General features: G+C 50.6%; 1 protein-coding gene across 2 annotated transcripts in view; it reads right to left on the bottom strand.

Moving 5' to 3' along the window:
* Nucleotides 1–24038, bottom strand: part of CACNA1A (calcium voltage-gated channel subunit alpha1 A) — a 308894-nt gene that overhangs the window by 62597 nt on the left and 222259 nt on the right. For both annotated transcript variants that reach the window (XM_032169902.2, XM_058425055.1), the window contains exons 20-24: nt 19579–20042; nt 18159–18297; nt 16426–16555; nt 10483–10542; nt 9254–9360 (exon numbers count right to left, since the gene is read on the bottom strand). In XM_032169902.2, the coding sequence (XP_032025793.1) occupies nt 9254–9360; nt 10483–10542; nt 16426–16555; nt 18159–18297; nt 19579–20042 (900 nt within the window). The remainder of the gene's footprint in view (nt 1–9253; nt 9361–10482; nt 10543–16425; nt 16556–18158; nt 18298–19578; nt 20043–24038) is intronic.

Below are 24038 nucleotides of genomic sequence, written 5' to 3' on the forward strand. Positions count from 1 at the left end.
GCTGGGATTAGAGGCGTGAGCCACCGTGTCTGGCCCACTTTCATTGCTTCCGATAACTGCTCCACCCAGCTTGCCTATTGAAACTGAACCTCTGCCCCTTCTGTTCTCTGCAAGAACTGGTGGGGCACGGGCGGAGGCATTGGCAAGACCCTTTGGGATACTTCCTTCCCAGGGAGTGAGTTCTGGTCATTTGAAGCGACAGGACAGCGGCGGCAAGGACACAAGGCCACAGAAACAGGCCCAGAACTAACGAGGCTGCACCAGGGGACAGATCACGAGAGACAGAATATGAGAGAGAGAGAGAGAGAGAGAGAGACTTTACCGTGTACTGCTCCTGGTGATGTGGCATCGGAGGGAGAGACAGATCGTAAGTGGCCTCAGAAAAAAGAACACAGAACACGCACGTACACATACGCACTCCTGAGCACCCCCGAGTCCCACCCAGGCACCAGTTGGGGGAACCTCAGGCCTCATGGTGCTGGTCAATGTCCATCCTTCCGTCGGGAAGCCGCCCCCACCTCCATTCAGTCCCCCGCCCTTGGCAGGCACCTGGCACTGCCCAAGAAAGCGCCTAAGAAAGCCAAGTTTCCAGGTAGCAGGACAGCTGCAAAGCTGTCAGTTACCGAAGGTGAATTCACCATGGAAAGTCACTGCCAAGAGCCAGAGAAACCCCTCTTCTCCAGGCGTTGTGGAGCTGCAAGGTTTTAGAATGTCTAACAGGTTGTGAGCTTTGAAGGTGAGGGGACCTGGGTTTGAATCCTGACTCTGCCTCTCGTTATCCTCATCTGCAAAACAGGCCCAGACTGGGTGCGGTGACTCACAGCTATAATCCCAGCACTTTGGGAGGACAAGTTGGGAAGATTGCTTGAGGCCAGAAGTTCAAGACCAGCCTGGGCAACATAGGGAGACCCTGTCTCTCTCTTTCTCTCCTTTTATTTTGAGGCAGGGTCTCCCTCTGTTGCCCAGGCTGGAGTGCAGTAGCGGGATCTTGGCTCACTGTAGCCTCAACCTCCAGGGCTCAGGTGATTCTCCCACCTTAGCCTCCCAAGTAGCTGGAAATACAGGCAAATTTTTCCATTTTTTGTAGAGACGGGGGTCTCGTTATGTTGCCCAGGCTGGTCTCAAACTCCTGGGCTCAAGTGATCCTCCTGCCTAGGCCTCCCAGAGCGCTGGGATTACAAGTGTGAGCCACTACATCCTGGGCAAGACTCTGTCTCTTAAAACAAACAACCAACCAAGCAACCAACCAACCCACCAACCAACCAACCAACCCAGGTCTGTGGAATTCTGATGTTTGATTAACAATAGCTATGGCCTTGGCTTTGCTCTTTATGAAGGAGGGGTCAGCAAAGAGTTCTGACTTGGGATGGAATTAGAAGCAACTCTGAAGCCCTCTAAGCAAATGCGGGCCTGGAGAAAGCTATCAGCACCTAGCAGCTGGTCCTCTCATGATTCGCTGGAATCAGGCTTGGGGCTCATAGGAGCCTTCAACAATGAATGGAGATCCAGGTTAGAAAGACTTGACCACCATTAGAATGGCGGAAACCCTGTCGCCAAGCACTCTATGGAATTTTCATCCACGACCCCTTTGGAAGTTAGTGATTTTTTTTTTTTTTTTTTTTGAGACAGAGTCTCGCTCTATTGCCTAGGCTGGAGTGCAGTGGCAAGATCTCGGCTCACTGCAAGCTCTGCCTCCCAGGTTCATGCCATTCTCCTTCCTCAGCCTCCCGAGTGCTGGGACTACAGGCGCCCGCCACCACGCCCAGCTAATTTTTTTTGTATTTTTAGTAGAGATGGGGTTTCACCGTGTTAGCCAGGATGGTCTCCATCTCTTGACCTCGTGATCCGCCCACCTTGGCCTCCCAAAGTGCTGGGATTACAGGCGTGAGCCACCGTGCCCGGCCGTGATATTTTTTAAAACACAGAATGGTTTAAATGTCTACAAATATTCCCAGTGGATTCTCCTCCACACCCCCTCATCTCCTTTTCCTGTAGTCTGACTTGGGGTTCTCAAACTCAGTGTATCTGGGAATTATTGCATACGTAGAATCATATAGATTCTACTTTTTTTTTTTTTTTGATGGATTCTCACTCTGTTGCCAGGCTGGAGTTCTGTGGCGCAATCTCAGCTCACTGCAACCTCCAGCTCCCAGGTTCAAGTGATTCTCCTGCCTCAGCCTCCCAAGTAGCTGGGACTACAGGTGCGTGCCACCATGCCCAGCTAATTTTTGTATTTTTAGTAAAGACGGGGTTTCACCATGTTGGCCAGGATGGTCTCCGTCTCTTGACCTTGTGATCCACCTGCCTCAGCCTTCCAAGTGCTGGGATTACAGGTGTGAGCCACTGCACCCGGCCTTAAAAATAATTTTAGAGATGTGGTCTTGCTCTGTCGCCCAGGCTGGAGTGCAGTAGCACAATCATAGCTTACTGCAGCCTTGAACTCCCTGGCTCAAGTGATTCTCCCACCTTAGCCTCCCAAGTAGCTGGGACTACAGGTGAGAGCCACCACACCCAGCTTCTTTATGGATGATTGAGGGAGTTTTCAATGACAGTGATTTTTGCCTAATCTGCTGACTTTAGGTTTAATATGGGAGTCTTCCGAACATCACTGCATTTGCCTATGGGAAGACAGCACCATTATGCCCATTTTCCGGATGAGGAAGCTGGGGCCTAGAGAAAAAGAGTGACCTGCCCAAGGGCAGGCACACAGCTGGGAAGACAGACTGAGATTCAAACCCAGGTGTGGGTATCTTGCACTCTAATCTTCTTTCCATTTCATCATACACAAGAAAAATAATGCCTTTAGGGGTGGGGGCTGTTTTGAAGATGAGGATCAAAAGATAGCAGCCTGAGGGCTCCATCTTTGGCTTCCTGACAGTTTGGCTCCTGGGTATGCAGGAGCAGCTTGATCAAGGCGCTCTGCCAGCTGCAGTCCTGCCTTTGGGGGAAGAACAGCCGCGCCAGATGGACTCTTGGCAGTGAGGGCAGGATCATGATCCGCCAGCTGCTGAGAAATGTCAGTTGGCTGCCCTGATGCATGGGCACAGAGCGTGATACCATGTGTGATGGCTCATGAAATGGGGTGTTTATGGTGGACGCATGGATACAAGGGACACAGTCAGTGAATTGAGCAGGACACACACACACACACACACACACACACACACACACAGATATTTGGGTGAGGTGCAGGCGGGGTGGACACCTTCAGGAGAGCTTCAACACATCCCTTGGTGGGACCACAGGGATAGTTTTTTCCCATATTGGAGACGGGGCCACGATCACAGCACTGGGGGAGGAATTCTTGCTTTGACCCCAACAGGCCAGAACAGCAAGGTTCCTTTCAACAAGGAAGGGAATAACCTTATGCTCCCTTCCCCTACTCCCTTCCCCTGGACCTTGCAGCCCTGCCAGGCCTCAAAGAACCCAGGTTGGCCGGGCTGCTGAGCATCATTCTGCTCACTGTGAGCCTCCGTATTCAGGGCTGGGAGATGGGCAGCATCCGACAGCCGAACCCAACCTCAGTGATCCCGTCGGACTTACTTCCCTCCACAGTCCCTGTGGGCTGCAGTTTCCTCATCTAGATGGGAAAAATTGAGGCACAGAGAGGCTAAAGGACTTGCACATCTAAAGAGAAATCAAACAGACCCGGAGGGACAATTTCCTAAAACAATAAGGTCAATCTAATACTTGTGGGGCTCTCAGCCTTGTCTGTGAGGGGGTATGCACACAGGACAGACAGAGTGAGTTAAAAGACCAGAAAGGAAAGAAGCAGAGGACTTGGGGCGGGGGTGGAGGTAGGGAGTTCAGCACTCAGGCTGAGAACCTCAGAGCATCCCATGCCCCTCCCAATGTGCCAACTATCCGATAACAAGGAAAGACAATAATTAGCAAAGTCCTCATAGGGTGAGAGACCTTCTCAGGCAAAAGAGGCCAGAAACCTGTAACCGGGAGAAGATTCCAAAACCTTCTGGGGAAAAAGGCAGTAGCTCGACTAGTAGCTCCTATTCTGCTTTTCTAGCAGTTTGGCTCTTAGGTGTGCAGGAATGGCTTGATCAAGGCACCTGGCCAGCTGTGCTGGGCCTGCAGCCCTGGCCTGGGGGAGGAACGGCAGTACCAGATGGACTCTTGACAGTGGGGTGGGGAGGGTGTGGTAGGGGTGAGGTTTGAGGGTCTCCTCTCTCATCCCTCCGGCCACAATATAAAGATGCTCCCTGTTGGACTCATGTCCGTCGGCTCGTCCAAACCCTGGGAGAGTCCCAGGCACTTGCCAGGATCCCACTGGCAAAATCTCACACCTCCCAGTTCCTGCATGATCTACAAGCCTGCCAGGGTTGACAGGATGGCCTGAAATCCCTATCCAGATCCTTTTCTTGCATAAGAATTAAAACAACAACAACAACATTCAAAATGGATTTTCAAGAGTGAAGGGTGGCTTTATGCCTGTACCAATTTCATGAGAACAATGTAAAAGCTTGACTCTGCAAACAGGCTGCCAAATTCCTGTGAGTTGTAGGCCAATTTTGAATGCCCTTGTATAACTTGATATTTAAAAAGAAAACCCAGAAATTAAAAAAAAAAATCAACTCCCCAAAAGAATCATTCTGCGATTTTTTTTTTTTTTTTTTTTTTTTTTGAGATGGAGTCTCGCTCTGTCACCCAGGCTGGAGTGCAGTGGCACAATCTTGGCTCACTGCAACCTCCACCTCCTGGGTTCAAGCAATTCTCCTGCCTCACCCTCCCAAGTAGCTGGGACTACAAGCCCTCCCCATCACACCCAGCTAGTTTTTGTATTTTTAGTGGAGATGGGGTTTCACCATGTTGGCCACGCTGGTCTTGAACCCCTGACCTCAAGTGATCCACCTGCCTTGGCCTCCCTAAGTGCTGGGATTACAGGTGTGAGCCACCGCACCCGGCTCATTCTGCTAATTGATCTCTGGTGGAAAAGAATTTTTGGTTCGCTTTTGCAGATTAGCTTTGTTTAAAAGAGGAGGCTAATTGTACCTCCAGAGAACCTAGAAACAGCATGTTGTACCTTGAAAGGCTTGCTCCTGGGCCCCGTGTAGGTCATTCCCCTCCCTAAATTGTGATGGTCAACTTGGAGGATGGAGGTGGGACAGTCACCTCCTCAGCGTTTTTTTTTTTTTGTTTTTTTTTTTTTTGAGACGGAATCTTGCTCTGTTGCCCCGGCTGGAGTGCAGTGGTGCAGTCTTGGCTCACTGCGACCTCCACTTCCCAGGTTCAAGCAATTCTTCTGCCTCAGCCTCCTGAGTAGCTGGGATTACAGGCACCTGCTATCACACTTGGCTAATTTTTGTATTTTTAGTAGAGATGGGGTTTTACCATGTTGCCTGGGGTTTCACCATGTTGCCCAGGCTAGTCTTGAACTCCTGACCCCAGGTGATCCATCTGCCTTGGCCCCCCAAAGTGCTGCGATTACAGGCATGAGCCACTGTGCCCGGCCCTCCTCAGCATTAAAGTATGTCAGCTACAACAGAAGTCTGAGAGGAAAGTGACATTGGAGACCTGAACAGCTTGGGCTTGGTACCATTTATCTGTGCCACACTCAGTGGTGGTCACTGGGAGGATTCACAGGATAAGACCCACTCCCCTGGGCACAGGTGGCCAAGGTAATCATTGTGTGTGGACAGGTGGATATGACTGACATATTCACCCCACTACCTGCCCTCGTCCCCTGAGCTACCTGCCACCTCTTGAGCCCTAGGAATCTTGGAGGCTGCTGGGCAGACCCTGCCCCAGAGGAAAGGGGCAGGGGTGCCTGCCTGAGCATGTCCTCCTGTGTCCTGGGATCTGCCCGTGTCTGAATACCTACCATTCCTCATCAGAATGCAGGGGAGGGGGGCCAAGTCCCTGTTGCCAGACCGATGACAGAGGGTCAGCTTTCTCCAAGCTACATGGTCCAGGGGAGGCTCACATCACCCAAGGACATAGGCCAGGGTCATCAACAGTGCAGGGAGTGAGAGAGAAAGAGAGGAAGAGAGAGGGAAAGAGGAAAATAAAAAGACAGAAACTGAGAGGGGGTAAAAGGAGAAAGCAAGCAGAGGGAAAAAGGAGAGAGACACACAGAAAGAGACAGAGAGGGGGAAGAGAGGGGAAAGGAGGAAGAGAAGGAGGGAGAAAGAAAAGCAGGGGAGAGGGAGGGAAGGGGGTGAGAGGCAGAGAGGGGTGGAGAAACCCTTAGGTTATTTCCATAGGAGAAGGATTCATTCCAGGCTGAGGGTGGTAAAACATTTTGGCTTTTCAGGATTTAAATTTTCTCATAGTTTGATGTCTACCTGACACCTTGAAGGACCTGCTTAAATAGGTGATGGAGGGGGAGAAAAGTATATTTTATTATAATACATTCCTGTTTTTTTTTTTTTTTTGAGACAAAATCTTGCTCTCTCACCCAGGCTGGAGTGCAGTGGCACGATCTCAGGTCACTGCAGTCTCTGTCTCCTGGGTCCAAGCAATTCTCCTGCCTTAGCCACCTGGGTAGCTGGGATTACAGGCGTCCGTCACTATGCCTGGCTAATTTTTGTATTTTTAGTAGAGACGGGGTTTCGTCATGTTGGCCAGGCTGGTCTCGAACTCCTGACCTCAGGTGATCCCCCTCCCTTGGCCTCCCAAAATGCTAGGGTTACAGGTGTGAGCCACTGTGCCCAGCCTATTATAATACATTCTTATATATGCTGTTTATTAGCTAAAAAAATCATTTTTTGTGGGGGAGGGGGCGGTGGCGGGAACAGTGCTAAGTTGATAGGGAACAAATTGTATCTCGTTTTTATTTTACATTTCTCTGAATTCCACGGGTTGATTTACCTCCATTTTTACTAGTTGCCAGCATTCTATCAGATTTCTGTTTATGTCCTTTGCCCATTTATCTGTTGAGGAGTAGTGTTTCTTATTGATTTGTAACTGCTTTTCAAATTTTAAAGACATGGACTCCTTGTCTTATTTGTCACAATCTTTGTCTCCTCATTTGATGTGCATTGTATTTTGTTTTATTTATTTATTTATTTATTTATTTACCTACAGAACAGCTTGCTAAACCTTTTTTTTTGTACTCATCACTATTAAAATTATTCAGTAACCATACAAAGCATAATATTCTAAATAGCGAATTCATTGATTTTTAATTTTTTAAACTTTTTATTTTTTTGAGACAAGTTCTTCCTGTGTTCCCCAGACCGGGGTGCAGTGGTGCGATTTCGGCTCACTGCAGCCGTGAACCTCCTGGGCTCAAGCAATTCTCCCACCTCAGCCTCCCGTGTCGCTGCTACTACAGGCATACTACCATGCCTGGCTAATTGTTTTTTTTTTAGAGATGGGGTCTCCCTATGTTACCCAGGCTGGTCTTGGTCTCCTGGGCTCAAGCAATCTGCCTGTCTCAGCCTCCCAAAGTGCTGGGATTGCAGGTGTAAGCCACCGTGCATTGCTCTAGCAGTCAAATAGACACTGAAAAGCTTTGAGGAGAGGGAAGGAGGTGGGGAGGGAGAGGAGGAGAGAGAAAAAGAAAAGAAGAGTAAGCGAACAAAAAGAGAGAAGAAAGAAAGAGGAGGAAGGAGCGAAAGAGAAAGAGAAAGAAGTATAATCAGCCTCCCAACCTTCATGACACATCTCCAGCTCTGAGGCATCCAGAAACTCTGGAGATTTTTTGTTCTAACACGACTTGACCTCATTGTGTTCCCAGAGAAGAATCTAAGTGTGGCCTACTTTATAGCCCTTCAACTGGAAATGGGCCACCATTTTGGCCCTCCTGACAAACCAAGTCCTCATTGTTTGGTGAGGGAGACCATTCAAGGGCCCCTCCAGATTGGCTGAGGAGGGAGACTGGAGGCGGAGGCACAGGAGGAAGCCCCTGATTTTCTCACTATGGGAGTGAGTGGGTCAAGATCCTTTCAAAACCTTTCAGGGAATGATTCACCATGACGGGCACAGCCAGGGTCCCCAAGATTTGTTTCTAGATTAAAGACTGATTAGAAATTTTTCATCCTGCTCCAAATGTCTACAACTTCAGGAATGTACTGCTAAGTCTGCTATCAGGGCCCTAAGGGCTAATGGCCACTCACCTGTTGGGTACCATCTTGAAATAGTCACCCAGAACTTGGGGGCCATTTTGAAATGGTTGCCCTAGAAATTGGGTGCCATTTTGGAATGGTTACCCAGCACTAGGGTGCCACCTTGAGATGGCTGCCCAGAACTTGGGGGTCATCTTGGAATAGCCATCTAAGACTTGGGGACCATCTTGGAATGGCTACCCAGAACTTGAAGGCCACCTTGGAACTCAGGGACCATGTAAGAATGGCTACCAAGAATCCAGAGGCCATCTTAGCATGGTAGCCCAGAACTCAGAGGCCATCTTGGAATAGTCACCCAGAACTTGGATGCCACCTTGGAATGGTTGCCCAGAACTTGGGGGCCACCCTGGAACTCAGGGGCCATTTTGCAATAGTTGCCTAGAACTTGGGGCCATCTTGGAATAGCCACCCAGAGCTTGGGGGCCATCCTGGCATGGCTACCCAGAACTTGAAGGTCACCTTGGAACTCAGGGACCATCTAAGAATGACCACCCCAAATTCAGAGGCCATCTTGGAATGATAGCTCAGAACTCAGGGGCCATCTTGGAATGGCCACCCAGAACTTGGATGCCATCTTGGGATGACCACTAAGTGCTTGGGTGCTACCCTGAGATGGCTGCCTACAACTGGGGTGCCATCTTGGAGCTGCATGATGACATATGGCCTTTCAGAGGGCAGAGAATCCTAGGACTGCCAGGAAAAGTGAAAGACACACAAAGGAAGTCACCAGGTCTACAACTACGCAGCCTTCAGGCATAGGGAGGGGGTCAGAATTCTCATGCACATTCATTTCCTGATTGTCTCTTTAGGGACTTTCCAAAGAGACAACGGTTTGGGCGGCGCTTGTGGAGCAGTAGGGGGATGAGATGTTCTGGCGAGACTAGTCTACGGGAAGCCGCACAGCAAAGGGTCAGTGATGTGGCTGAGGCCCGTTGCTGTGTGAGGAGGTAGAAGGTTGGCAGGAGGGGGGGTCCCTTCTCCTTCTTCCTCCATGGACATCATGCAAAAAGCCAATCGAAGCTCTTCCTGGTGGCATGCTGATATCTCCCACGTCCCCAGAGCCCACACACCCCATCCCTGGACCCTGAGAACACGTCCTGTAATCCGATGGGTGGCCCCAGGCTGGGGGTTGGGGGAAAAGAGGCAAGAGGAGGCCTCGCGAGGAGACTTACGTGAAGGCAAAGGCTACCAGGGCCCCACTGACCACTATGAAGTCAAGAATATTCCAGAGGTCACGGAAGTAGGCACCCTGATGCAGGACGAGCCCCAGGTCAATCATCTGTGGGGGAGAAGAGACGGTGCTCAGAACCCCCACCTGATCCCCACCCTGGGGTGCTGCCACCCACTCTCTAGCTTCTTGGGGAGAGGCAGGGAAGCCAATGAGGCCACCTCATCTTGCAGGGATGGGCAGTGGCCAGACGACTCCAGGGAGGAGTGGGGAGCCCCTGCCCCATAAGGCGGCCCCCCTTTGCCTGATGGAAGCCAGCTCTGGCTTGCCGGCTCTTAGATCCAAACTTTGGGATCCTCTTTGATGCCTCTTTGTCCCAAATCCCTCATTGGTGGCTCTATCAGCAAAGCTCACTGGCTCTATTTCCAGAACCTTCCAAGAATCTGTCCACTTCTCACCTCTTCTTTGGTCACCAGCCTGATCCTGTCCCCATCATCGCCCATGGGGACCAGTGTGATCACCTGCTCACAGGTCCTCTGGCTTCCCACAGATGCCAGAGGGCACCTGTGAACACCTGGGTCAAGTCCCTCCTCTGCTCAGAACCCTCTCTGGCCCTCACCTCACTCAAAGTAAGAGCCGAAGAGCCCTCTCTGTGATCCCCTGCACAAGGTGCCCCCTCACCTCCCCACTCTTCTCTCACTCCACCCAGCCACACCAGCTTCCCTGCTGCTCTTCAGACACACCAGGCATTTCTAATCCTCTGGGAGACTCATCCTCTCGAGGGGGGCATTCTTGCAGGCTCAGGATCTCCTGGAACCCCGGCTCTTTTTTTTTTTTTTTTTTTTTTTTTTTCTTTTTTTTTTTTTTTTTTTTTTTTTTTGACAGAGTCTCGCTGTGTCACCCAGGCTGGAATGCAGTGGCATGATCTCGGCTCACTACAGCCTCCACATCGGCTCATTGCAGCCTAGGGTTCAAGTGATTCTCCTGCCTCAGCCTCCTGAGTAGCTGGGACTACAGGCGTGAGCCACAATGCCTGGCTAATTTTTGCATTTTTAGTAGAGATGAGGTTTCACCATGTTGGCCAGGCTGGCCTGAAACTCCTGATCTCAAGTAATCTGCCCGCCTCGGCCTCCCAAAGTGCTGGAATTACAGGCACGATCCACTGTGCCCAGCCCTGCACTTGCTTTAAAAAAAAAAAATTACCGTGTGTTCTCACTTATAATCTGCACGCACCTTGATCACCATCTCAAAGGTAAAGACGCCTGTAAAAACGTAGTCAAAATATCGCAGCACCTGTAGGGGATAAAAGCAAGAGAGCAGTGGATCACTGGCCTTTTCCAGCAGAGCCCCGGTAAAACTAACGATCGCCTCGCAGAGCCTCTACCCAGAAGAGGAAACAGCTGCTATATACAGTTGGGCAGGGCGTGCACTGCACAAGGGCCCCTCCCATCTCTTTTCAAACTGCAGATGTGTATGTTGTGAATGAAATTGTCCAGCAGATGGCAGCAAATCCTAACAAAAAAAATCACTGTACTAGGCCGGTTCGCTAACCCATGGGACGGGTGCCTTTTAAAATTTGCCCCAAGCCCTATAGTGGATTAGAAGCGGCCCCAGAGAAGTTCAGGGCTGACTGTATCCCTCCTGGTGATGGATCTAATCCCCCAGTACCCTTGCTTTCCTGGGCATCCTGGGCGAGAAATAGTTGCTACGTGGTTTTTTAAACACTGGGGCCAACCTCCTGCCACGGCATCTCTTCCTGTTTCAAGGCCAGGCCCCTGCCAGGGTAGGTTGATTCTTCCTGTCCCTCTCCCCAGGCCCAATGTTTCTGCCTGAACGAGCAACGTCCCCTGGCCCAGCCCCTCTCCAGGACACACCATAGCACACCTCTGGTGTCACCCAGGCCTGAAGAGGAAGGTGTGCTGGCACGGTGTCTGGCTGGTACTAGGTACAGGGGGTGGACACTGGCTGGGCATGGTGGCTCCAGCCTGTAATCCCAGCACTTTGGGAGGCTGAGGCAGGCAGATCACTTGAGATCAGGAGTTCGAGACCAGCCTAACTAAATGGCAGAACCCCGTGTCTACTAAAAATATAAATACTAAAAATATAAAAATACTAAAAATATAAAAAATTAGTTGGGCATGGTGGCGTGTGCCTGTAATTCCAGCTACTTGGGAGGCCAAGGCGTGACAATCACTTGAACGTGGGAGGCGGAGGTTGCAGTGAGCCGAGATCGTGCCACTGCACTCCAGCCTGGGAGACAGACTGTCTAAAAAAAAAAAAAAAAAAAAAAAAAAAAAAATCAGATCCACCCAGAAGCTGCAAGGGCCGAGCATTACTGAACATGGCCACCAGAGGGCGCTGCGAACACCCAAGAAGTCAGGCACGTCCTTCCTCTGCTTACAACCCTCCGTGGCTCCCACCTCATTCAGGGATAAAAGTCAAAGTCCTCCCCGAGGCCCTCAAGCCCCTGCATGATCTGACCATTCAGCTCCCTGCCCTCACTTCCTCTCATTTTCTCCCTTGCTCACTTGCTCTTGTCCCCCAAGATGCTCCCACCTCAGGGCCTTTGCACGGGCTGTTCTGTCTCTCTGGAATGCTTTTCCCCACATCCCATTTGATTCCCTCTTTCTCCTCCTTTATGACTTAGCTCAAATAACACTTTCCCAGTGAGGACTCCCCTGACCGGCTGTTTAAATTCCATCTCCTGGTGCTTGAGATCCTCTTTACGAAGTCTCTCTTTCCCTCTGCCCACCACGCCCTCGGCCACTTATCACTCCCTGAACATTTGTTGTAGTTACTGATAATCTCATTGTCCATCTCTGCCACCCAAATGTCAGCCCCACAAAGACAGGGATGTCACCATGGTGTCTCCAGCTTATAATATAGGGTCAGGAATACAGTAGGTGCTCAAGAAATGTTTGTTGAATGAATGCATAAACAGTTGGGGCTGTACTGGGTCCTGGAGGAGCTGGGCTCTGTGATCTGTGTGGTTATAACTTATATTCCTGTTATATGTGGTGCTTGAAGAGGAATCAGAGACCAGAGTGCCCGGGGTCAGGGTGAGGTGACTTCCTGGAGGGAGGGGCTGGTGCAAGGGGATTGGCTTGAAAGACCTGGGTGGGCAGAGGGGATGGTGGTGGGAGAGTATTTCAGGTGCACGAGGCAGTGGGTACAGCCTGGTCAAAGGCCTGGTGGTTTGTGGGCTCTGGGAGTGCAGGGACTGTCTCATACCCTGTAATCCTCCCTGGCTAGCTCAGTACCTGGCACATAGTAGTTGCTTATTAAATACTTACTAAAGGAATGAATGGAAGGAAAGAAGGAAGAGAGGGAGTTGGGAAAGGGCAGGCCATGGGGGTCAGGTGAATTTAATTCTAGAGCTCTTAATTAGGTGTGCAAGAGGAAATCAAAAGACCAATAAATTAGGTTCAAGTATTCCTAATATTTAGATCTTTTTCATCTATTTGCAAATGTTATTTCCTGTGGTTCAGTCTAATCCAAGAAAGTGCTTGATCTCATTCATTACAGGGAAATGCCAAGCACAACCCCAGTAAGATCTCACTCCACACCCAGCAGATCAGCCAAATGAAACAGTCGACAGTACCAAGTGTTGACAAGGATGTGGAAGAACAGGAGTTCCCACGAGCTACTGGTGCAAGGGCCACTGCATTCATTTATTTTTTAAATTTTTTTTTTGAGATGGTGTCTCGCTCTGTCACCCAGGCTCGAGTGCAGTGGCACAATCTTGGCTCACTGGAACCTCTGCCTCCCGGGTTCAAGCAATTCTTCTGCCTCAGCCTCCCAAGTATCTGGGATTACAGGCGCATGCTACCACGCCCGGCTAATTTTTGTATTTTTAGTAGAGACCAGGTTTTACCATATTGGCCAGTCTGGTCTCGAACTCCTGACCTCACGTGATCTACCCACCTTGGCCTCCCAAAGTGCTGGGATTACAGGTGTGAGCCACGGTGCCCGGCCCACTGTGTTTATTTTTATTTATTTATGTATATTTTTGAGACAGGGTCTCGCTCTGTCGCCAAGGCTGGAGTGCAGTGACGCCATCTTGGCTCACTGCAACCTCTACCTCCTGGGTTCAAGTGATTCTTGTGTCTCAGCCTCCCGAGTAGCTGGGATTACAGTTGTGTGTCACCACGCCCAGCTAATTTTTGTATTTTTGGTAGAGACGGGGTTTCACCATGTTGGCCAGGCTGGTCTCAAACTCCTGACCTCAGGTGATCCACCCGCCTTGGCCTCCCAAAGGGTCACTGTGTTTATTGTTCAATAAACATTCAAGCTGCATTTACTGAGGCCAACCACTTGCAAATTATATGCTCTAGAAACTTCGCTTTTGGTTTATAACCTGGAGGAATTCTTATTTATTGAGACAGGGTCTTGCTCTGTCACCCAGGTTGGAGTGCAGTGGTATGAACATGGATCACTACAGCCTCGACCTTCCAGACCCAAGTGATCCTCCCACCTCAGCCTCCCAAGTGGCTTGGACCACAGGTGCGCATCACCATGCTCGGTTAATTAAAAAAAAAATTTTTTTTTTTTTTGGTAGAGGTGGGGGGGCTCTCATTATGTTGCCCAAGCTGGTCTCGAACTCCTGGCCTCAAACAATGCTCCCACCTTGGCCTCTCAAAATGCTGGGATTATAGGCGTGAGCTACTGCATCCGGCCTCCTGGAGAAATTCTTGTCCAGGTGACTCAGGAAACATGTTGAGAGGTGTGGCACGGGGACAGTATTCACACTTAGAAACAACCCAAACATCTGTCAACAGGGGATGGATAATACATCGCATGCCACACAGTAAATCTGAAAACAGCATCATAAAGAACTCCCATTGGCCGGGCGTGGTGGCTCACGCCTGTAATCCCAGCACTTTGGGAGGCCAAGGCGGGCGGATCACTTGAGGTCAGGAGTTTGAGACTGGCCTGGCCAACATGGTGAAACCCCGTCTCTACTAAAAATACAAAAAATTAGCCTGGCGTGGTGGCACCTGCCTGTAGTCCCAGCTACTCCGGAGGCTGAGGTGGGAGAATCGCTTAAACCCGGGAGACGGAGGTTGCGGTGAGCCAAGATTGCACCACTGCACTCCGGCCTGGGTGACACAGACAGCCTCACACACCAAGACAAAAAAAAAAAAAAAAAGAATGCCCATCAATCCTGCAACACCAACATGTACTCATTTAGTGCGAATACAATGTTGGGTGACAAAGGGATGCATAGAAGTGTCTCATTTATTGAATGTTACAGAAGAGCAAACATAAATTCTAGTTTTTAAGAACTGGCCAGTGCGGTGGCTCATGCCTGTAATTCCAGAGCTCTGGGAATCTGAGGAGGGAGGACTGCTTGACGTCAAGAGTTCGAGACCAGCCTGGCAACATAGCGAGGCCCAATTACGGGTGTGGTGGCGGCCTGTGGTCCTACTACCTGGGGGTGAGGTGGGAGGATTGTTTGCCGGACTTGAGGCTGCATACCATGACTGGCCTCCACCCACCAGATGCCAGGAGCACCTCCCCCCTCCTGTCGTGACAACCAAAAATGTCTCCAGACAGTGTCCCCAGCAGCTCTAGAGGGAAAGAAGGCGGTGGGGGTGGGGGACCAAGGAGGCACATGCCGCGTGGGGCGTTTTTGTTCTATTTCTTGCCCTGGATGGTGGTTGCGTGGTGTGAACGTTATGGGGCCACAGTGTTCTTGTAGAGAAGTTTCGACTGCGAGATGGACGAGGGAGGGGGCCGGGGAGCTGAACGCTCTTTGCAAACACTCCCTGGGGCCTGGTCTGAGCGCTGCCTAGATTCCCTTCAGCCCTGGGAGCTGCCGTGCCCCCTGGATCATCCATGCCCGTGCCCTCCCTGCCAAAGGCAACGCCTTCTCCAGCCTCCTCGAGTCAGTAGGGGGTTTGTGGACCCCTCCTGGGACACCCACTCCCTACGCCTGGCTCCTGGAGGCCTCTGGGGAAAACCAGGCTGCGGGAAGCAACTAAGCGGACTGTGAGGAGGCTGGGCACTGGCTCTAGCTTCCTCTGGGAGCTGCGTTCTAATTATTTCCTTCCATCTCCCCCATTGGGTCCCCAGGGGGGCCTGCCAGGCCTGGGAAGGAAGGGAAAGTGCATGGTAAGCTGTGGGCGGGCTTGAGGGATGGGGCTCGCCAGCTTTGCCTGGGTCCTAACCTACTTAGCCAGGGTAGCAGAGCCTCGGACCAGCAGAAAACACACTTTTTTGGCTCTGGGCCGGGAGGGAAGGGATGGGGGAGGGAGCTGGGGAGGGAAACAGGAGCCACCAGTCCACTCCCGGCCCTGGGGTCAAGCCTCTACCCACAGCCCATGGCTGAGGCACGCCCTTGCCTGTTGGTGCCTCGGTTTCCCCATCTCAACCACAAGCATGCACTCATTCCTGCTTGTCAGGACTCAAAGGGGCTATGCACACCCATATGTGGCATACAGTAGGTGATTAGTAAATGCAGACAGTTGGGGTAAGCAGTGGGCGCTTAGGGGGATGCAGAGTTGGAATTCTGCTGGGTGACCCTGGACAGGCCACTTACCACTCTCTCATTCCCCTGAGCCTCAGTTTTCCCATCTCTCAAATGGGGATGCCTGGGCGGGGGGTTGTGGGAGCGCATTGTGAGGATTAAACGAGATACTGCATGCTGAGTTTCTTCCTGGGACACAGCAGGTGCTCAATTAACAGGGGTTGTCAAGAGACCCACCATCCGCAAAGGGGCTTGCTTTCATAAAAACCAAAAGCTTAGGCTGTGTTTCTGAGCCAAATAGTTGTTTCTTTCAAAGCTTTGTGTCCAAAGGGAAACGTCTACTGCGGAGGGGACCACCTCTGAGCACCGCCCCTGCCCCAGTAACCCCCCTATTCCATATAGAGAATGTGCAACATCCATATCCTGCTAGTCTCACGCCTCCATTAGAGAATCCAGCAATTTTCAGCCCTAGTCACTCTGGGCCACCTCCTCCCCACCAGGCTCACAGAGAAACTGCCTCGAGGAATGTCTTGCTCCCAAGAGCATCCGCAAGGAAACAGAGCTTCCCCTCTCAACCAGCAGCCATAAGGGCTATGCCTAGGGGTGACCCCAACATCCCACCCTACCTATGAGCATTTTGGATGCAGGAGACAGTGGCCTGAGGCAGAACAGCCAGGCTAGGAAGGGGCGTGCTCTGTGGGACTCACGTTGTTCCGAGGTGCGTTGGGCTGCACAGGGTCCTCGGCGGCCAGGGCGATGCTGCTCATGGCAATGACCATGAGGATGCACATCTCAAAGTAGCGCAGGTTCAGGATGTAATGGCACAGGCGGCGAAGGCTGTTGGAGACAGGTGGGCGTGCAGAGGTCCACTCAGACCACATGTTCACAAACCCTTTTCTTCCATAATCTCATGTTACCTACCACTACCTGAGATCTCCAACCCCCAAGGCCTCATACACGACAAACTATTAAGCTCCTCCAGGTGGGGGCCCTCTCTGGGTCCTGGAACCCCAAGAAGGCAGAGGGGACCTCGGTGAGAGAAGACATTCACATGCCCTGTTTAGCAAAGTTCCTATCACTCCCAAACGACCCTCTTGAAGTATCTTGATCCCCAAGCTAGGTTGAAGAAATACGGTCCTTAATTCTGTAGGAGATAAAAAGGCTTTTCGATATTAAATGTCCCAGGGTCAAACAATATTGTGAATCTATGGGTTAAGTAGATTTCTTTCTTTCTTTTTAAAAATTAGCTGTGTGACCTTGGGCAAGTTACTTGTCCCCTCCGTGCCTTGGTGCCCTCATCTGTAAAATAGCCATAATACTAGTGCTTACTTCACAAAATCGTGAGACCCAAGAGTTAATTTATGCCTGGCTCATGATAGGGGCTCCAAAAAGTTAGTTATTGAAATTATGAATTGCAGGCCTTATCAGAGCCTTGAATGTGCCAATGGGATGTGCCAGTTAACCTCTTAATAAGTGAAGCCAATAATAAATAGTTCATAAGGTTGTGTGAAGGGCAGCAGAGCTGAGTGGTTAAGAACAAGGAGGCTAGAGCCAGTGTCTGGGCTCAAACTCCAGCTCTCCCACTGGCTTGCTGTGTGACCTTGGGCAGGTGAATTCACATCTCTGGACCTCAGTTTTTTCATCTGTCTAATGGAGCTAAGCATAGTAACAACCTCAGAGAAATTAAAAAAACAAATTTAAGGCACTCAGAACAGTGCCTGGCACTGAGTAAATACCACATAAGTGTTTCCTTAGTAAAATCGATAAGTCAACTAAATAAAAAAGTATTTTAAAAGTACCTTTATTTATTACTACCCAGGCTGAGTTGCCAAGAGGCAGATTATAGGAAGCAGCTTCTCCCCCATCTTATCTGACATGATCCTTCATTGTCAAGAAGCATTTTGAGGGGTCAGGCTTTCAAGAAATATCCTTGGGAGACATTCAATTCTAAAACAACCTCCGAGCCACTACGACATTCACAGGATAAATTTCTCCCCTAAATAATCTATCCGTTTCAAAGATGCCCAAGACAGAAGGCCATGGAACTCAGAGACTATCCACCCAGAATCTAAACCCTTACAGAGTCTAGGTTAGGAACAGAGTTCAGGTCCTAGGGCTGCCATGTGCAGTTGTTCAGGCTGTGTACTGCACAAGGCAGCCATTTCTAAGGGGGTGCCTCTTACATCACAGACAGCGAAGATTTGTTTATTTATGACAATGATTTTCTAGTGGATGGCAGGACAGGGGTCTCTTCCAACAAAGTATATTGTGATAAATCATCTTACTTGACTTACGGAAGGAGCATCCGTTTTCAACTTGTTCAAGGGTATCCCTGGACTCATGGTGGTCAACACTCACTCACTGCCCTCTATCTGGCCTGACTTCCACCACCCTGGTGGGAGCCCCAGGCCCCCCTGCCCTTGCTGGGGGCCATACTCACGGGTTGGTCGTGGACAGGATGAACATGGAGCTATAGGGAGGCATTGGCTTAGGGCCGTGTTCCCCACGGTCGTCTTCCTCCTCCTCCTTCTTCTCTTCCTCTTTTTTTGGCAGTGGGTCTGGGTTGGCGTTTTTGTTCACTGTTGGGACAAGAACCAACACAGGGCTCCCTCCACAACTTCCCACAAGTCTCTGGGAACTCCTGTGTACTCCCAGGGCAGGCAAGAAGCGGCTGACATTTATAAAGGGCCTGCTGTATATACCAGGCATCCTATGACATCACTGAACCCTTGTATGGCCCTGAGGTTGATATATTCTGATCCCCTGTTTACAGATGAGGAAATTGAGGCACAGAGAAGTAAAGTGACTTGTCTAAGGTCACACAGCAGGAAGTGGCAGAGCTGGCATTTGGAACCCAGGCGGCCTGGCCCCCGAGAGCCTGCTCTCAACCACTCTATAGCCTTGAGTGCGGTGGGGCCCTCACGGGATATTAACACAGACCTGCCCCTATCCTTGTTGGACCTTCACACCCTCACTTGCAGGCAGGTAGGGAGAGTGCCAAGAGACCCACTGGATAGATAGAAATACTGGGACCTCCCATAAACTGCACGGCGTGCCCCCATTTGCACACCTCTCTTGACTCAGGGGGAGGAGCCATCAGCCTCTGGAGCTTCCATTCTGCAGCCCAGCCTGCTTATGTGCCCACGGGCAGGCTGAGCCTCTCTGAGCCTCAGTCCCTACATCTATAAAATGGGCACAGTGACAAGACCTTAGGATCTTAGGTCTCAGGACCATGGAAAGCCTTTATCCAGCAAACTCATGAAAATCTCTCACACAGAACTGATACTAGAGGAACTTAGGACATAATCCACTCAGCAGTTCACCATTTTTTTTTTTTTTTTTTTTGAGGCGGAGTCTCGCTTTGTCACCCAGGCTGCAGTGCAGAGGTGCCATCTTGGCTCGCTCTACCTCGGCCTCCTGAAGTGCTGGGATTACAGGCATGAGCCAGTACATCTGGCCCCTTTTTTAATGTGGCGAGTTTAAACTGGAGAGTTTAAACTGACATTTGCATGTGGCCTGTGTTACATTTCTTTTGGACAGTGCTGGGCCAAGAGAATCAGTCATCTGACCCCCTCAAGCTTCCATCAAATGGGGTGGCTTCCTGGCTCCCCTTGGGAAGGAAGGACATAGGAGATATTGCAAACCTGACTGGACACATCCCCGTGCCAGGCACTGTGCACAAATTATCTCACTGAACGCTCCGCAGCCCTGTGGGGTAGGAAACTACGCCTATGCCCATTTTCCAGGGGAGGAAACTGAGGCCAGAGAGATGGGGTCACAGTCCAGGGTCACTCAGCAGAGCCTCTGGCTCCAGGGGCGCCAGGTCCCCTGCCCAGTGATGTGAGGGCAGAGGGTCTCACCTTGCACAACGGTGTGGTTGAGGGGGGGCGGGCAGGCTGGGGGGATGTCCACTGTGGTGTGGTCGGGTTTCCTGGCAGTCTTAGCTGAACTGGTCTGGGTGCCGCTGGGGTTGGTGACGATAAGGCTGTTCTCGGGGGTCTTGGGAGGGCCGGGATTGGACGGGTTCCCCGGGTTGTTGGGCGTCCGGCGGCTGGCGGCGTTCTGGGGGTTGGTGGCCATGGCAGGGATGGCCGGCGTGGGGCCGGGGTCGGTGCTGTTTCCCATCTTGGCTGGGCTCTGGGGCAGGCCGGCGTGGCCGAGGCTGTCGTGGGGACCGGCCGACTCCGCGGTGGCCAGCTTGTTGTTCTTCATGTTGTCAATGTCCTCTGCCAGGGGTGGGTCTTGGCGGCCCAGGTCCTGCTGGATTGGCCGGGTGGTTGACAGGTTGGGGCCCGACACAGGGACCCCAGAGCCCTGGTTCTCTCTGAGGAAGGCAAGTGAATGAAAAAGAACCAACAACTGAGTTAGGATAAAAGGCAACAGTTCAGGATTCTAGCTAAGATTCCATCTTTCAAGAGTACAATTTGGGCTGGGCGCAGTGGCTCACACCTGTAATCCTAGCACTCTGAGAAGCTGAGGCAGGAGGATTGCTTAAGGCCAGGAGTTCAAGACCAGCTTGGGCAACACAGTGAGACCCCATTTCTACAAAAAATGTATAAATTGACAGGCGTGGTGCTGTGTGCCTGTAGTTCTAGCTACTTGGGAGGCTGAAGTGGGAGGATTGCTTGAGCCTGGGAGGTTGAGGCTGCAGTAAGCCATGATCATCCCACTGCACTCCAGTCTGGGTGACAGAGTGAGACCCTGTCACCAAAAAAACAAAAAAGAAAAGGAAAGGGTACAGTCTGGTCACGGAGAAGTCGTGTCCCAGATCCCTGCAGCGCCTGGAATTGAGAGGGGCCTGTTCAATTCTTGGTCAGAGGTCAAGACCTTCACATGCCCACTGACAGGTTTCCACAGCTCCCCATCATCTTACTTCTTTTCCTTCTTTCTTTCTTTTTCCTGAGATAGAGTCTCGCTCGGTCGTACAGTGGCATGATCTTGGCTCACTGCAACCTCTGGCTCCCAGGTTCAAGCGATTCTCTTGCCTCAGCCTCCCGAGTAGCTGGGATTACAGGTGCCCACCACTACGACTGGCTAATTTTTTTGTATTTCAGTAGAGACGGGGTTTCACCATTTTGGCCAGGCTGGTCTCGAATTCCTGACCTTCGGTGATCCACCCACCTCGGCCTCCCAAAGTGCTGAGATTACAGGTGTGAGCCACCGCACTTGGCCTCTTTTTTTTTTTTTTCCAGACAGGGTCTCACTCTGTTGCCCAGGCCGGAGTGCAGTGGCAGGATCATAGCTTACTGCAGCCTTGAACTTCTGGGCTCCAGTGATCCTCCCATCTCAGCCTCCGGGTAGCTGAGGCTACAGACTCACGCCACCATGCCTGGCTAATTTTAAAATTTTTGGTAGAGACTGGCGTCTCACTATGTTGCCCAGGCTGGTCTCAAACTCCTGGGCTCAAGTGATTCTTCCTCCTTGGCCTCCTAAAATGTTGGGATTACAGGCATAAATCACAATGCCCAGCTTGTTTTTTCATAGCTGAGTTTTCACTGCCTAGTACCGGGCCTCTCACACAGTCAATGCTGGGTAACTTACAGTCAAATGATAAACAAATACCCCAATTTTCTTTTTCTTTCTTTCCTTTTCTTTTTCTTTTTTTTTTTTAACTGAGACAGAGCCTCACTCTGTTGCCCAGGCTGGAGTGCAGTGGCAGGATCTTGGCTCACTGCAATCTCTGCCTCCTGAATTCAAGTGATCCTTGTGCCTCAGCCTCCCGAATAGCTGGGATTACCAGCGTGCACCACCACACCCAGCTAGTTTTTCTATTTTCAGTAGAGACAGGGCTTTGCCATGTTGCCCAGGCTGCTTGAACTCCTGGCCTAAAGTGATCCACCCGCCTCGGCCTCCCAAAGTGCTGGGATTATGGGCCTCCCAAAGTGCTGGATATATAGAGCCGCCGCGCCTGGCCAGAATGTCCCCATTATCCAGATGAGGATACTGAGGCCACAGGAGAGATCCCACAGCCTCAGACCTCCCATCAACCCCTGCCTCTCCAAGTCATGGACACCTGGGCCCTGCCTCCTGCCATCTGCAGGTGGACAAAGACTCACTTAGTAGCCCATCTGATGCCTTCCGGACTACAGACCCCTGGACAACACAGCCCTGGTTTCCCACAAATCTATCTAGAAAGAATAAATAAATAAGTAAGTAATAAATAAAAGGCTGGCTTTCCCCAGAGGGCTTCCCACTGGCTAAACTACCAGCACCATTCTCCTCATTTTATTTTTGCATTTTAACTTGCAAAAACCCATGGTGTTTTTAGTAAGCGGAAGAGAGACAAGCTAATTTATTTTCAGACCAAAGTAGGTAAGTGGGATGCTTCTATGAATACTTCCCAGAAGGAGAAACCGAGGCAGTTCCACTGTTTCTCTGAGACTGCACAGGGGAAATGGGCAGGCCCAAGCAACTTTCTGCCTTCTCAGTTTCGTGAGTGGGTCATAGAGTGACATTTCAGAAGACAGGCTGACCTCGATTTGAATCTCAGCAATGTCTTTCTTTTTTTTTTTTGAGACAGGGTCTCTCTCACTCTGTTGCCCAGGTTGTATTGCAGTGCCGCGATCTCAGCTCACTGTAATCTCCACCTCCCAGGCTCAGGCAATCCTCCCACCTCAGCCTTCCCAGTAGCTGGGACTACAGGTGCCTGCCACCACGACTGGCTAACTTTTTAATTTTTCTTTTTGCAGAGATGAGGTCTCACTATATTGCCCAGGCTGGTCTCAAACTCCTGGGCTCAAGCGATCCTCTTGCCTCGGCCTCCCAAAATACTGGGATTATAGGCATGAGCCACTACACACGGGGAAATCTCGGCAACATCACTAGCTGTACAACCCTGTGTGATTTGCTTAACCTCTCTGAGCTTTAGTTCCCACATTTTAAAATTTGGGATAACAGGAGTAGAACCTTCCCCATATCCTGGAGACTGAAGCAATGATCCTGGACCTTCTTTACCACATAATCTCCAGTGCGTTACTTAGCCTCAGTTCCTGACCCATAACATGCAGGCCGTAACCTCATTGAGTCTGGCTCTGAGAACCAAGTATGTTAATGAGCTGAGAGTCACCGAGGATTATTCTCAGGCCTTGAAACCTAATGGGATTTGTCTTGCTGGATTTAGCACTTGCCTAGGACTGGTGACCTCTTTATCCCTTCCAATTTCTCCCTTTTGCAAAGGGAACGTCTATCCTATGCCTGTCCCACTGTTATATTTTGGAAACATACAAAGATCACTTGTTCTGTAGTTTCTATATTATATATACTACATATATATTGTATATATTTATCTTATCTATCTTATTTTTTGAGATGGAGTCTTGCTCTGTCACCCAGGCTGAAGTGTAATGCACGATCTCGGCTCACTGCAACCTCCGCCTCCCAGGTTCAAGTGATTCTCCTGCCTCAGCCTCCAGTGTGGCTGGGACTACAGGCGTGTGCCACCACACCCAGCTAATTTTTTTTTTTTTTTCTGTAGTTTTAGTAGGACAGGATTTTGCCATGTTGGCCAGGCTAAAACTCCTGGCTTCAAGAGATCCGTTGGCCTTGGCCTCCCAAAGTGTTAGGATTACAGGTGTGAGCCACCATTTCTAGCCTAAGTGAGGTAAATTCTTTTTTTTTTTTTTTTCTTTTGAGACGGAGTCTCGCTCTGTCACCCAGGCTGGAGTGCAGTGGCGCAATCTTGGCTCACTGCAAGCTCCGCCTCCCGGGTTCACGCCATTCTCCTGCTTCAGCCTCTCCGAGTAGCTGGGACTACAGGCGCCCGCCACCTCGCCCGGCTAATTTTTTGTATTTTTAGTAGAGACGGGGTTTCACCGTGGTCTCGATCTCCTGACCTCGTGATCCACCCGCCTCGGCCTCCCAAAGTGCTGGGATTACAAGCGTGAGCCACCGCGCCCGGCCTGTGAGGTAAATTCTAAACCAGTATTTCCTCAACATCTTGGACAGTCCACAAAGAAATCGCTAATTCTAACCTGCTTGTGATGCTTTTTGAGAAGTTGTGTATCACATGAAAACCTGGCTGAGAGTATTTTCTCATCATCTGTAATGTGTGTGTGTGTGTGTGTGTGTGTGTGTGTGTGTGTGTGTATAATAATAATAATCTATTTTTAAGAGACAGGGTCTTGCTCTGTTGCCCAGGCTGAAGTGCAGTGGTATGACCATAGGTCACTGCAACCTTTAACTCCTGGGCTCAAGCGATCCTCCCACCCGGGTAGCTGGGATTGCAGGCACACACTGCCATGCCTGGTTATTTTTATTAATTTTTGTAGAGACAGGGTCTCACTATGTTGTTCAGGCTGGTATTGAACTCCTGGGGCTCAAG

Source organism: Hylobates moloch, unplaced genomic scaffold (genome assembly GCF_009828535.3).
Source record: "Hylobates moloch isolate HMO894 unplaced genomic scaffold, HMol_V3 SCAFFOLD_12, whole genome shotgun sequence".
Lineage (NCBI taxonomy): Eukaryota > Metazoa > Chordata > Mammalia > Primates > Hylobatidae > Hylobates > Hylobates moloch.